The sequence below is a fragment of the Hypanus sabinus genome, chromosome 26 (assembly GCF_030144855.1).
Source record: "Hypanus sabinus isolate sHypSab1 chromosome 26, sHypSab1.hap1, whole genome shotgun sequence".
NCBI classification, from domain to species: Eukaryota; Metazoa; Chordata; class Chondrichthyes; order Myliobatiformes; family Dasyatidae; genus Hypanus; species Hypanus sabinus.
Window position 1 is genome coordinate 37,966,131 of NC_082731.1, and position 15,330 is coordinate 37,981,460.

At 47.4% G+C, this 15,330-nt stretch overlaps 1 protein-coding gene across 5 annotated transcripts in view; it reads right to left on the reverse strand.

Moving 5' to 3' along the window:
• Positions 1 to 15,330, reverse strand: part of LOC132381460 (RAC-beta serine/threonine-protein kinase) — a 145,685-nt gene that overhangs the window by 9,631 nt on the left and 120,724 nt on the right. For all 5 annotated transcript variants that reach the window (XM_059950881.1, XM_059950882.1, XM_059950884.1 and 2 more), the window contains 4 exons: positions 12,991 to 13,059; positions 8,504 to 8,626; positions 4,818 to 4,946; positions 1,417 to 1,631 (listed from right to left, as the gene is read on the reverse strand). In XM_059950881.1, coding sequence (XP_059806864.1) covers positions 1,417 to 1,631; positions 4,818 to 4,946; positions 8,504 to 8,626; positions 12,991 to 13,059 — 536 coding nt within the window. The remainder of the gene's footprint in view (positions 1 to 1,416; positions 1,632 to 4,817; positions 4,947 to 8,503; positions 8,627 to 12,990; positions 13,060 to 15,330) is intronic.

Sequence of the window (15,330 nt, forward strand, 5' to 3'; positions counted from 1 at the left end):
AATGCAGGGTGACTTGGACAGGTTGGGTGAGTGGGCATATGCATGGTAGATGCAGTTTAATGTGGATAAATGTGACTTTATCTGCTTTGGTGGCAAGAACAGGAAGGCAGATTACCATCTGAGTGGTGTCAGGTTAGCAAAAGGGGAAGTACAACGAGATCTAGGTGTCCTTGTTCATCAGTCACTGACAGTAAGCATGCAGGTACAGCAGGCAGTGAAGAAAGCTAAAGGCACGTTGGCCTTCATAACAAGGGGAGTTAAGTAAAGGAGCAAAGAGGTCCTTCTGCAGTTGTACAGGGCCCTGGTGAGACCACACGTTGAGTACTGTGTTCAGTTTTGATCTCCAAATTTGAGGAAGGACATTCTTGCTATTGAGGGAGTGCAGCATAGGTTCACAAGGTTAATTCCCAGGGTGGCGGGACTGTCATATGTTGAAAGATTGGAGTAACTGGGCTTGTATACACTGGAATTTAGGATGAGAGGGGATCTGATTGAAACATATAAGATTATTAAGGGATTGGACATGCTCGAGGCAGGAACCATGTTCCTGATGTTGGGGGGGGGGGGGGGGGGGGGGGGAGTCTAGAACCAGAGGCCACAGTTTAAAAATAAGGGGTAGGCCATTTAGAACGGAGTTAAGGAAAAACATATTCATACAGAGAGTTGTGGATCTATGGAATGCCCTTTCTCAGAAGGCAGTGGAGGCAAATTCTCTGGATGCTTTCAAGAAAGAGTTAGATGGAGCTCTTAAAGATAGCGGAGTCAAGGGATATGGGGAGAAGGCAGGAACGGGGTACCGATTGTGGATGATCATCCATGATCACATTTAATGGTGGTGCAGGCTCGAAAGGCTGAATGGCCTACTCCTGCACCTATTGTCTATTGACTGGACAGTGTTGTGCTGGGGTGGTGTGACTGAGCTGTTGTTAGGGTATATTCTGGAGCTAGGGTATTTAGCAAATATTTATCTCAACAGCAACCAACCTTCAGATCTGAATATGGATTGTAGATTAAATTTAAAATGCAGCTTAGAACAGGAAACATCCAATTGGCTTCAGACGTCTGCAAATGCACGATTACAATCAACACTTCACCGCATGAATATGACTCAGAGACCATGGTAATTAACGCTCATTTTGAGTGTATTGGTGAGAAGATCCAGCTGTTTGAAAAATTACATGAAACTGAAAAGAAGCATTATGAGTGCATTGTAATTTTAGAAAATGTCCTGTTATTAAAAATGTTGGGTTGGGAAGCCCCTCTCTTGAGTGACCCAAAGTCTGCAGCTCGTGTGTGTCCTAAATAAAAACTTTTATGACTTTCACATCCACCAGCTGTGTCCCTCTGGTGACGTCATTTACAGTTACAACACTGCGATTTCAGATCTTTAAGGAACATGCCCTTCAATGCCCTTACCTCTGTTTGGGATCTTTCTTTAGGAGCCCTGAGAGGAGCATTTTAGCTTCTGGGGACAAGGTGCGAGGGAACCGGATCTCTTCCATCAGGATCAGCTCAAAGAGTTTCTCGTGGTCCTGGTTGTAGAACGGCAGCCGGCCGCACATCATCTCATACATCACCACCCCGAGGCCCCACCAGTCCACGGCTCGGCCATAATCGTTGTCCTCCAGTACCTAGGGGGAGATCGGAGCTGCGGTCAGAGACAGCGCCTTGGGATCCAGTACGGAAATCTCAAGCTTCAAAATCCCAGATGGTGAACCAACAGCAAAGGAGCAACAGATTCTAGTTTCTACTTCTCCCAGCTGTATTTATGCAGATATTTGTAGCAATGCAGATTCAGGAGCTAGGCCCCTGGTGCTCCCCCTTTCTCCCATGACCATTCTCCTCTCCTATCAGGTTCTTTCTTTGAGTGCTTTACCTTTTCCACCTATCACCTTCCAGCTTCTTACTTCACCCCCCACCCCTTACCCCACAGGCTCCACCCATCACCTACTAGATTGCCCCACTTTCCCTCCCCCACCTCTGTGTTCTGCCAACCTCCCCCTTCCTTCCCAGCCGCAGGGTAGGGCCTCGGCCCGAAACGTCGACAATCCATTCATTCCACAGATGCTGCCTGACCTGCTGAGTTCTGCAATGAGCATGTTGCTCTGGCCTCTCCCGGCCAGTGCACCTTGCTTTGGTGGGTTACACGTTATCTACTCTTGAAGGAGATGAGCAGTCGAGCCCAGGAGACCACACAACAGATCACACAGGAGGACCAGAGCAAGGGTCAGCCCAGGTATGAACACCACACACTTAGGTGCTCAGTGTCAATTCACAATTTCAGATGTAGCATCCCCAACCCAAACCGCTGACAGTGCCCCTCTCCCCCTCCCGGGATCCCAAACCATCAGCAGAGTCCTCCCTGGACTCCAAACCGCTGACAGTGCCCCTCTCCCCCTCCCGGGATCCCAAACCATCGGCAGAGTCCTCCCTGGACTCCAAACCGCTGACAGTGCCCCTCTCCCCCTCCCGGGATCCCAAACCATCAGCAGAGTCCTCCCTGGACTCCAAACCGCTGACAGTGCCCTCTCCCCCTCCCGGGATCCCAAACCATCAGCAGAGTCCTCCCTGGACTCCAAACCGCTGACAGTGCCCCTCTCCCCCTCCCGGGATCCCAAACCATCAGCAGAGTCCTCCCTGGACTCCAAACCGCTGACAGTGCCCCTCTCCCCCTCCCGGGATCCCAAACCATCAGCAGAGTCCTCCCTGGACTCCAAACCGCTGACAGTGCCCCTCTCCCCCTCCCAGGATCCCAAACCATCAGCAGAGTCCTCCCTGGACTCCAAACCGCTGACAGTGCCCCTCTCCCCCTCCCAGGATCCCAAACCATCAGCAGAGTCCTCCCTGGACTCCAAACCACTGGCAGTGCCCCTCTCCCCCTCCCAGGATCCCAAACCATCAGCAGAGTCCTCCCTGGACTCCAAACTGCTGACAGTGCCCTCTCCCCCTCCCGGGATCCCAAACCATCAGCAGAGTCCTCCCTGGACTCCAAACTGCTGGAACAGCTCCCCATGAACCTAAACCACTGGCAGAACCCTCCCCAGAACCCTTTCTGAACTCCAAACTGCTGGCAGAGCCCCCCATGACCCTAAACCATTAGCAGAACCCTCCTGGACCCAAAGATCATTGGCAACGCAACCCCCCAACTCGAAATCAGTGGCAGCACAATTACCCCCTCCTCACCAACCCCAATTTGCCAGCAGTGCAACACCCCACCCCCCAACATCGACCAAAATCACCAGCAGCACAACCCACCCACCTTGGAAAGAGGAAAGTTACCCAAGGATTACAAGGGAGAGCTGTGCCCTACCAGTTAACTGGGAGACTGAATTGCTAGTAAAAGGGACTAGACACAAGATACTGTGGATGTCAGAAACCCAAAAAAAAACTTGAAGGTGCTGGAAATTCAAAGCAACACACACAAAATGGTGAAGGGCTTTGGCCCGAAACGTTGACCATTTACTCTTTCCCGTAGATGCTGCCTGGCCTGCTGGGTTCCTCCAGCGTTTTGTGTGTGTTGTACTTCGATGCCATTCGGCCCACCAAGTTGCTGCACTGGTTTATTTTCATTGCAAGTTTAACAGATTGTAGACTTCAGGAGAGGGAAACCAGGGGTCCATGGGCCAGTCCTCATTGGAGGATCAGAGGTGGAGAGGGTCAGCAACTTTAAATTCAGAGGTCCTGTCCTGGACGCATCATATAAACGTAACTGTAAAGTAAACACGACAGCCTCTCGACTTCCTTAGGAGTCAATAGACAATAGGTGCAGAAGTAGATAATTCGGCCCTTCGAGCCTGCACTGCCATTCTGAGATCGTGGCTGATCACCTACTATCAATACCCGGTTCCTGCCTTGTCCCCATATCCCTTGATTCCCCTATCCATAAGATACCTATCTAGCTCCTTCTTGAAAGCATCCATTGAATTGGCCTCCACTGCCTTCCGAGGCAGTGCATTCCAGACCCCCACAACTCTCTGGGAGAAGAAGTTTTTCCTTAACTCTGTCCTAGATGACCTTCCCCTTATTCTCAAACCATGCCCTCTGGTACTGGACTTCTCCCAGCATCTGGAACATATTTCCTGCCTCTATCTTGTCCAATCCCTTAATAATCTTATATGTTGGAGATTTGGCATGTCATCAAAAACCTTGGCGATCTTCTACAGTTGTGTGGTGGAAAGTGTGCTGACTGACTGCATTATGGCCTGGCATGGGAACACCAATGCCTCAGAGAGGAAAATCCTACAATAGGTAGTGGGACACGGGTAAAGCCCTCCCCACCTCTGAGCACACCTACACAGAGCGCTGCCGCAGGAAAGCGGCATCCATCGTCAGGGACCCCCACCACTCAGGCCATGCTATTTTCTCACTGCTGCCATTAGGTGCAAAAGCCTCAAGACTTGCAACACCAGTTTCAAGAACAGTTACTACCCCTCAACCACTTGGCTCTTGAATGAAAGGGATAACTACACTCATCTATTGAGATGTTCCCACAACCAATGATCTCACTTTGAGGACTCTACCTTGTTACCTCATGCTCTCGTTATTTTTTGCTATTTATTTATATTTGCGTTTGCACAGTTTGTTGTCTTCTATGTTCTTGCTCTTTCATTGATCCTGTTTATAGTTACTGTTCTACACAGTATGCCCACAGGAAAATGAATCTCAGGGTTGTATGCATGTTCTCTGATAATAAATTTTACTTTGGACTTTGACTTGGAGGTTGCTTCGGGAGGTACAGAGAGAACAGGATCCCAGCTCCCTGGCTGTGCTGCTGTTCTGTGTTGAGGAATTTATGGGTGTAGGTCAGGAAAACTCACCTCGGGGGCCAGGTACTCTGGGGTCCCGCAGAAGGTCTTCATGGTTGCACCGTCCGTGATCCCCTCCTTGCAGAGGCCGAAGTCTGTAATCTTGATGTGTCCGTCTTTATCCAACATGAGGTTTTCCAGCTGTTGGCAAACCAAACACACGTTATACACTGTCCAACACAAACTCATCTGCCGGGGCTGTTGTTGAAATTCCCTTCCCCAGGCCCGTGACTAGACTCGCTTGTAATGACTCTATCAATATTTTCTCATGCGTTGTCCCAGCAGAGTTTCTGGGACATTTTGCTAAATTAGGTACTTTGCATCCAGAATTGTTTCCAGGTAGCAGACGATTTCCTTCCATGCCACTCTGACGCATTGGGAAATCGCGTGCTAGGCAAGTTACACAGTTGCCACTGCCTTCTGCCGGGCGAGTTTGTTTTTTTTAAAGAGATCACCAGCTCTTAACGGGAGCCGGCTGGATTCAAACTTGGGACCTCTCGCCCCAAAGTCCAGCACTGATGCCACTATGCCACTTGCTGGCATTTTGCTAAATTGAAGACACTATAAAGACCAGAGAGATGTTAATACGCGTTGGGGCATATTCTGGAGTAATGGTCATATATTGATTTCAATAGCAACCAGTCATCAGACCTGAAGGTGGATCAAGTTTAAAATGCAGTCCAAAACTACATTATTCCAGGAGCTGCAGACTGGCATTGATTGCAAACCGGGAAATACCCATTCACCCGAGGCGTCTGGAGCATTGGTGTGAAGGCGGAGGTGTGAAAACAATCTGCAATTCAAAGGAAGCATTGTAGCTACATTCTAACTATAGAATTGTCCTGCTATCACTTTTGATCTTTAGCATATAAGAACTTCATGTATACTGGGTCAGGCGGGCCTCTTCTTCCAAGAGTGTCAAGTATAATTCCTACTTGTTTGGCTGAATATAGACTTCTATATCCTCCAGCTTCAGTGTCTCTATGGTGACTTCATTCACAGTCACAACAATATACAGGATTGGATTACCAGGTGGGCATGTAATAAGCCCCAGTGGGTTAAGACTGCAGTGGGGATGCCGCCGTTAGCACAACGCAATTACAGCTTGAGGTATCGATGTTTGGAGTTCAATTCCGACATCAAGTCAGTACGTCCTGGATTTTCTCAGGGTCCAAACACGTACCGGTCGGCAGGTTAATTGGTCATTACAAACTGCCCCATGATTAGGCTCAGGTTAGATCAGGGTTGCCGGGCAGCGTGGCTCAAAGAGCCAGTCGGGCTTACTCTGCGTTGTATCTCCAAAATAAATACATTAATAGAGACAGCAACACTGTCAGTGATGCTATCCCTTCAGGAACCGTTACCACCCCTCAACCATCAGGCTCTTGAACCAGAGGGGATAACTTCATTCGTCTCATTGCTGAAACGTTCCCACAGCCAATGGACTCACTTTCAAGGACTCTTCGTCTCATATTCTCGATATTTATTGCTTATTTATAATTATTTCTCTCTCTTTGTATTTGCACCGTTAATTGTCTTCTGCACTCTGAACACCCCAGTCGGGTGGTCTTTCATTTATTCTCTTATGGTTATTATTCTATAGATTACTGGGTAAAATGATTCTCAATATTGTATATGGTGACATAAACGCACTTTGATAACAAAATTTACACTGAACTTCAAACTTTTTCGATGCGGTTATTATGAGGTGTTCTCCACATGGGGATGTTTTGAAAGAAGCAGGATACCCGGGCAGAAACAGATTTCTCCTTACTACTTGGGATCTTGATGCCTCTAAGTGGGTTCCGAGCGTATCTTGCCTGAGGCCACTGCCTCCAACTCAGGCACACAGACAGCATGACAGGTATGCGTCGCTTAAAGTCCACGATTCGTCCTGTGAAATCGGACATTATGTGATTTGGACGCTGTGTGAACACCACATTATATACCTAGCATTTTGGTGAGCCTTGTAGTTGTCAGCGAAGCCGATCCTTTAACAGCTTTGAGAATTTTTTCTTTGTTTTTCAGGATCGGCATGATTGTCGAGTGCGACATGCCTAAATCCTGAGCAATAGCATTCACAGGTTTCCACCTTCATATTGTTTAATAACCTTTTGTTTCACTTCCAAATCAATGCTTTTCCTTTGCCTCCTGCTGCTGCTATCACTAGGAGTGGTTTTGCTGCGTTTGGAAGCCATGATGCACTTCATGGTAATATTTTCAAAAGAAAATCAAAAAGATAGATGACGCTCTACACTCAAGAGACACGCGATTGGTTACGTCTGTTACGTCGCATTCTCCGATCGGGACTACAGACGTATATGCGATCGGCCGTTACGCGGCGCACACCTGTACAGACATAACTGTGTTGAGCTACAGCAGAGACAGTGATCGTTCATAATCTCGTGGAAATCCTACAGCAGAAACTCGATCAAAACCCTGGATCTTGGTTTTAAGCCCGAGTCTCTGAGCAGGATGTTGTGGAAGTCGTGGCAAAGAAGGGGTTAAGCAGCCCAGGCAAGAAAGGTCTTAAAAGAGTAGAATTTCCCTTTGCATAGCAGAGGGTGGAGCCTTAGGCATATGAAGATAAGATAAAGATGTAATCAAGGATACAAGCCACACACACCAACTAAGGGCTAATTACTTTAACTTCAAAGTATCACTGGTTGATAACTGGTATTTCCTGTTGACACCTGAATTGTGAATGGCGTCTGATCTTACAGATAAGCAATTTGAGCCTACACACAATATCAATACCCGTAATTGCCGGTCAATTCTGCACAAAAAATGGCATTTCTCTATTCAGACTTCTGAGGAGTGTGGGTGACAGGAACCGGGCTGTTCTTGTGGGCAAACTAATGAAGTGTAATTGAGGAATGAGTGTGAGTTTTCAGAGTGACGACACTGTAAACCACAGCTTTTTGACAGTGGGTTCATTACCATCTCCTGCTTGCTTTGAAATCTATGCTCTCCAGGCACAGGAGGGGGTCCAGAGGAGGTTGACAAGAACGATTCTAGGAATTAAAGGGGTTATGTTGGCTCTGGGCCTGTACTCGCTGGAGTCCAGAAGAATGAGGGGTGGATCTTGTTGAAGCCTTTCAAATACTGGAAGGTCTAAACTGGATGTGGAGAGGATGTTTCCTATAGTGGGTGAGTCTAGGACCAGAGGGCACAGCCTCAGAATACGATGTCCCTTTAGAACAGAGATGAGGAGGAACTCCTTTAGCCAGAGGACAGTGAACCTGTGGAATTCATTGCCACAGATTGTGGAGACCAATTTATTGGGTATACTTAAAGCACAGTTAATAGGTTCTAGTAAGGAGTGTCAAAGTTTATGGGGAAAAGTTGGGGTTGAGTGGGATAAAGAAAGATGGAACAGTGGAACAGACTTGATGGGTCAAGTGCCCTAATACTGCTCCTATGTCTTATGGACACATTACCATCTCCCCCTTGCTTTCAAATCCATGCTGGTCAACAGGTGGCCATATCTACCACTTTGAACGCACCTCCAGTTCCAACTCTACCTTCATGTTTTTGATCATTTGTCCTTATGTCTCACTTCATTCTTCACCTTATTCCTTCGACCATAATGAAGAGTCGAGATCCTTTTCTCATTGACCCAACACCTGCAATGATCCCGTGCCAATTCCTTCCCACCCAGGACCATAAATCCATGGAGCTAACGGCTAGACACTCACCTTCAGATCTCTGTAGACGACGTTCTTGTCGTGGAGATAATCCAGCGCGGAGACAATCTCAGCCCCGTAAAACCGAGCACGGTCTTCAGTGAACACGCGCTCTCGCGAGAGGTGGAAGAAGAGCTGAAGGGAGCAAGAGGAAGAGTGAACACTGGGAATGGAGGGGAAACCTCCGGCCATCATACGCATTCCATTTACTGACAGATACACATTAAACTACCTGTCCTGAAACCTTTAATCCCTTTCACAAAACTGTAGCTTTTTCCAAAGAAAACAGGAAATGCTGCACTCTCTTAAATTATCTATTGAAAATAAGGGAATATTTAACAGAGAAATGACAGTCCAGATGAAAAGTTTCAACTCGAAACATTAACTGTCCACAGATACTGCCTGAGTTCATACTGTTCCTCCTGTTGCAAACAGTCCACGGTCTCCTCTTGTGCCAAGATGAGGCCACTCTCAGGGTGGAGGAGCAACACCCTGTATTCTGTCAGGGTAACCTCCAACCTGATGGCATGAATATAGATTTTTCCTTCTGCTGAACAAACTACACCCCCCCCCACCTCTTCATGCATTACCCACTCTGACCCTTTTAGTTCTCATCACTTATTCCTTTCCCGATTCCCCTCCTCCTTCCCTTTCTCCTGTGATCCACTCTCCTCTCCTTCAAATTCCTTTCTCTCCAGCCCTTTACCTTCCCAACCCACCAGGCTTCACCTATCACCTTCCAGTTATCCTCCTTCTCTCCCCCCCCACCTTTTTATTCTGGCGTCTTCTCCCTCCCTCCTCAGACCCTGATGGAAGGGTCTCGGCCGAAACGTCAACTGTTAATTCTTTTCCACAGATGCAGCCTGACCTGCTGAATGCCTCAGGCGTTTTGTGTGCGATACCTGTTAACCTTTTATTCTGACAGGAACATACAACTCTGTACTCTCAGAATTTCACTTTTGAAGGCATCAAATTGTAATGATCTTATCTGTATGCAAGACAAGCTTTTCACTTTATCTTGGCCGGCGTGACAACGACAAACCAGTATCAAAGTCATTTCTGGAATGATGGAGAAGGACTGTATCGCATTTCATCAAGAGGGCATCTGGTAAGACTGCTGTGGCCCAGCTTTCAAAGCCAGGTTTATCACAACGCGCAAACACAACCGCATTTTGTCGATAAATCTGCTTTAAGTCCGCAGTGCCGAAATCAGAGTCAGGGTGACAGAGCACAAACAGCCACATTGCCACGCGCATCGGCACGCCTTCGTGAGCTCATCCTATTTGCTTGCAGTTTGTCCGCCTGCCTCTGAACCTTGCCTACCCGCGCACTTGCCCAAATGTACTTTATAAACGTTGGAATTGTACGCACCTTTCCCACCATACCGTGTGGAAAACACGTGCCCCTCTGGTCATCTGCAAACCTTTCTCCTCTCACCTTAGACCAGGGGTTCCCAATCTTTTTGACACCATTAAGCAAAAGGTCTGTGGACCCCAGGTTGGGAAGCCCTGCCTTACACCCATGCCCCCTGGTTTTAGATTCCCTGATGGAAAAGACCACCCCACTTTTAACTATACCCTTCATGACCTTGTAAACCCTATAAAGTCATCTCCTAACCTCCTTCGTCCCAGAGAAAACAGTCCCAGCCTATCCAGTGCCTCCATACAACACCTTATAGCCCTCCTGTCCCAGTAACAATTTCAAAACCTGTCTAGTTGAATTGTATCTTCCTCTGGCAAGGTAGTCAGAACTGCAGACAATATCTTAGTGTGATTGTTAACATCCAAGAAAGGACGTGCTGACGTTGGAGAGGGTTCAAAGGAGGTTCACAAGAATTATTCCAGGATTGAAAGGCTTGTCGTATGAGGAGCACTTGATGACTCTGGGCCTGTACTCACTGGAATTCAGAAGAATGAGGGGTTCATTGAAACCTGTCGAATGTTGAAAGGCCTAGAAAGTGGATGGTACCTACGTGGGGGAGCCAAGACCAGAGGATGCAGCCTCGGGATAGAGGGACGTCCATTTGGAATGGAGATAAAGAACTTCTTTAGCGAGAGAGTGCTGAATCTGTGGAATTTGTTGTGACAGGTGGCTGTGGAAGCCAAGTCACTGGGTACAGTTAAGGCAGAGGCTGATGGATTATTGATTGGTCAAAGTGTGAAAGGATACAGGGGAGAAGGCAGGAGATTGGGGCTGAGAGGGAAAATGGATCAGCCATGATGAAATGGCGGAGCAGACTCGATGGGGCAAATGGCCTAATTCCACTCCAACACCTGGTACAGGTGTAACACAGTGAACAATTCAGTTGTCCTGTCTGATGGGAGCACTCGTACTATACGTCCTCTTCACAATCTTGTCCACCTGTGTCGCCAATGTCAGAGAGGCCTGCAGCCCTAGGCCACTGCTCTACTATGCTTGTCCAAGTTATTGCCACCTCCGATTTGTGTGGCCTCTTGTCCCATTGATCTAGATCCTGTTGTTACCTTAGACTGCCCATCAAGCAACCAGTTGTGGGGTCATCGGCAAATTTACCAAACATGTCAATAGACAGTAGATGCAGGAGTAAGCCATTCAGCCCTTCGAGCCAGCACCACCATTCAATGTGATCATGGCTGATCATCCACAATCAGTACCCTGTTCCTGCCTTCTCCCCATATCCCTCGACTCCACTGTCTTTAAGAGCTCTATCTAACTTTTTCTTGAAAGCATCCAGAGAATTGGCCTCCACTGCCTTCTGAGGCAGAGCATTCCACAGATCCACAACTCTCTGTGCGAATATGTTTTTCCTCAACTCCGTTCTAAATGGCCTACCCCTTTTTCTTAAACCGTGGCCTCTGGTTCCAGACCACCCCCAAACATCAGGAACATGTTTCCTGCCTCTAGCATGTCCAATCCCTTAATAATTTTATATGTTTCAATCAGATCCCCTCTCATCCTTCTAAATTCCAGTGTATACAAGCCCAGTTGCTCCAATCTTTCAACATATGACAGTCCCGCCATCCCGGGAATCAACCTTGTGAACCTACACTGCACTCCCTCAATAGCAAGAATGTCCTTCCTCAAATTTGGAGACCAAAACTGAACACAATACTCCAGGTGTGGTCTCACCAGGGCCCTGTACAACTGCAGAAGGACCTCTTTGCTCCTATACTCAACTCCCCTTGTTACAAAGGCCAACATGCCATTAGCTTTCTTCACTGCCTGCTGTACCTGCATGCTTACTTTCAGTGACTGATGAACAAGGACACCTAGATCTCATTGTACTTCCCCTTTTGCTAACTTGACACCATTCAGATAGTAATCTGCCTTCCTGTTCTTGCCACCAAAGTGGATAACCTCACATTTATCCACATTAAACTACATCTGCCCACTCACCCAACCTGTCCAAGTCACCCTGCATTCTCCTAACACCCTCCTCACATTTCACACTGCCACCCAGCTTTGTGTCATCTGCAAATTTGCTAATGTTACTTTTAATCCCTTCATCTTTGCGGTACCCCACTAGTCACTGCCTGCCATTCTGAAAAGAACCCATTTAATCCCTACTCTGTTTCCTGTCTGCCAACCAATTTTCTATCCGTGTCAGTACCCTACCCCCAATACACATCCAGATCAAGAATGTGTATGACAAGCAGAGGGCTGAGCACTGCTCCCTGCAGCAAAGCTCTAGTCACAGGTAACACATACAAAATGCTGGAGGAAATCAGCCAGTCAGGCTGCATCTTTGGAAAAGAGTAAACAGTCAATGTTTCGGGCTGAAACCCATCATCGGGGCTGGGGGGGGGGGGGGGGAGGCACCTGAATAAAACAGTAGAGGGAGAGGGAAGAGGCTAGTGAAGCCAGGTGGGTGGGAATCGGCAAAGGCCGAGAAAGAAGGAATCTGATAGGAAAGGAGAGTGGACCACAGGAGAAGGGGAATAAAGATGAGAGCCAGGAGGAAATGATAGGCAGGTGAGAAGAATGAGAAGTCAGACGAAGGGACTTTCCACTGGAAGGAGTTCCACAGGATATTCCTGCCATCAAGTTGGAGGGTGCCCAGACAGAATACCAGGCCCTCCACCCTGAGGATGGCCTCACTTTGGTGCAAGAGGAGGGCACGGACAATCACAGGTCTGCTGTTGGGGGGTGGGGAACCCCTTCTCCACCACCACCCCCTCTCTGAGACTCCACGAAGGGTCCCGGCCAACAGCAGTCACCGTTCATTCCTCTCCAGAGATGCTGCTTGATCTGCTGAGTTCCTCCAGCCGTTTGTGTGCATTGTTCTTCCACCAAGCCAATGTGGTAGCCCAGGATCCCTGGATTTCACCTTCTGAGCCCCACTAGCACGCGGGATCTGTCAACAGCCTGTAGTGAGGATCGTGGCGGGTGCTTGCTACGTCCCCTCCACCTCAAGCCAGGTTTTCAACACTGGAACAAGTTAACCCCATAGAGTAGCGTGAGCCAAGGACTCTGGTCTGAAACCAGCGCCACTACACGTGGGGTGCAGACCAAGTACGTACCTCTCCGCCGTTTGCGTACTCCATGACGAAACATAATCGGTCGCTAGTCTGAAATGCATATTTCAGCGTCTGTGAGAGAAGAGAAAGAGAAATCATTGAATAGGAATCACAGTTAGTGACGGGTAGAGCTACACAGAACGGAAAGTGGCTCTTCAGTAAGATGAGTTAGTGTATGATCAGGGTAAATGGGTCACTTAATTATGTCACAAAAAATCCTAATTTATTCTCCACACATTCCAAACCACCATCTCCCACACTCACTCACCTGGACACTAAGGCCCAAGTTTACAACAGCAAATTAGACTACCAAAGACACTTGCAAATTTCTACAGATGTGCCATGGAAACCATTCTAACTGGCTGCATCACCATCCGGTAGGGAGGGGTCAAAAGAAGCTGCAGGAAATTGTAAACTCAGCCAGCTCCATCATGGGCACTGGCCTCCCCAGCATCGGGGACACCTTCAGGGAGCGGTGCCTCCAAAAGGCGGCGTCCATCATTAAGGACCCCCATCACCCAGGACGTGCCCTCTTCTCATTGCTACCATCGGGGGGGAGGTACAGAAGCCCAAAGGCACACACTCAACGATTCAGGAACAGCTTCTTCCGGTCTGCCATACGATTCAAAAATGGACATTGAACCCATGAACGCTGCCTCACTTTGTTTTGTTCAACTTATTAGTTTAATGTGTGTGCACGTGTATGTCTGTAAATTTATTATCAAAGTACATACACATCACCACACACAAGCCTGAGATTCATTTTCCTGCTGGCATACTCAGCAAATCTGTAGAATAGTAACTACAACAGGATTAATGAAAGATCAACCAGACTGCAGAAGACAACAAACTGTGCAAATGCAAACATAAATAAATAGCAATAAATTACGAGAGATAAGGAGACTTAAAAATTAGATAATTGGTGTGGGAACATCGCCACTTACTGCAATTCAGTTTTTATTATGTATTGCATTGTACTGCTGCCGTAAAGTTAACAAATGTCATGATGCATGCCGGTGACATTAAACCCAGTTCTGATCTGAACCGACACGTCTCTAGGCCTTTAGGTCTTTAGGAAGACCTGGAGGAAGCCCAAGTGGAGGAAAGTGGCAGCTGCTGTGTTAGGGTGTCTTCTGGAGTTATGTGAATGCAGCAGATATTAATTCAAGCATGAACCAGTCCTCAGTTCTTATGGTAAACTGCAAACAGTAAATTGAAGTTAAAAGCACAGGCTGCCCCACAGAGAGAAATGCACGAGAGAAATGTTAAGACAATGGGGCTGTGTTAATTGCTTTGCAGCAATCCAGGCAACAATGGGTTAAGTAAATTCTAGAAAGCTTGCAATTAGCAAAGGTATTTGAACATGTCTCTCACTGTAGACATACAATTCAAAGGAAGCATTGTCAACCCAAAGTAATGAAGGATTGTAACTACTGAAGCTGCATTGAATTACCTACCGCTACCATTGATCTTACTGGTTTAATAAAATACGATGCACTTCTGAGTTTGAGAGCCTCTACTGGGAGTCTCTCTAGAATGATGCCTGCTTTTGGTACTGAATAAAGATGCCTATATCACATGATATGCATCTCTACCAAAGGAGGCGTAAACTACTCCATGCCCCTGCTAGCCTGCAGCTCAACCTTGGGCAAGGAGTAGCACTTGCTTAGCTCCTCGATCAGGGTCACGTGAAACCATGGGAGTAGATCGTACATGCAGCCGGTGCAGATCACAAGCCCTGGTTACGTGACCACTGACGCCTGGCAGACAATCTCTGAAGAGTGTTGATAAAGACTGGTGTCACCCGTCTAGTAAAGACACCACCCAGATGATGACAATAGAAAACCACTTCTGTAGAACATGGTCGTGGAAAGACCATCATCACCCACATCATAAAAACCAGCAAACAATACCACCAGTGATTTTGATCAGTCACAACAAGCTGCACAAGGTCAATCCCAGGTGGCTGGATTGGTGGGGCATTACCATATTCAATGGCTAAAATTTTAACGAATTGAAAATTGAAAATTTAACGAATGGAACGTTATGGTGAGGTTGTATAAGGCATTGGTGAGGCCGAATTTGGAGTATTGTGTGCAGTTTTGGTCACCGAATTATTAATAAAGCTGAAAGAGTGCAGAGAAGGTTTACGAGGATGTTGCCGGGACTTGAGAAACTGAGTTACAGAGAAAGGTTGAATAGGTTAGGACTTTACTCCCTGGAGCGTAGAAGAATGAGGGGAGATTTGATAGAGGTGTATAAAATTATGATGGGTATAGATAGAGTGAATGCAAGCAGGCTTTTTCCACTGAGGCTAAGGGAGAAAAAAACCAGAGGACATGG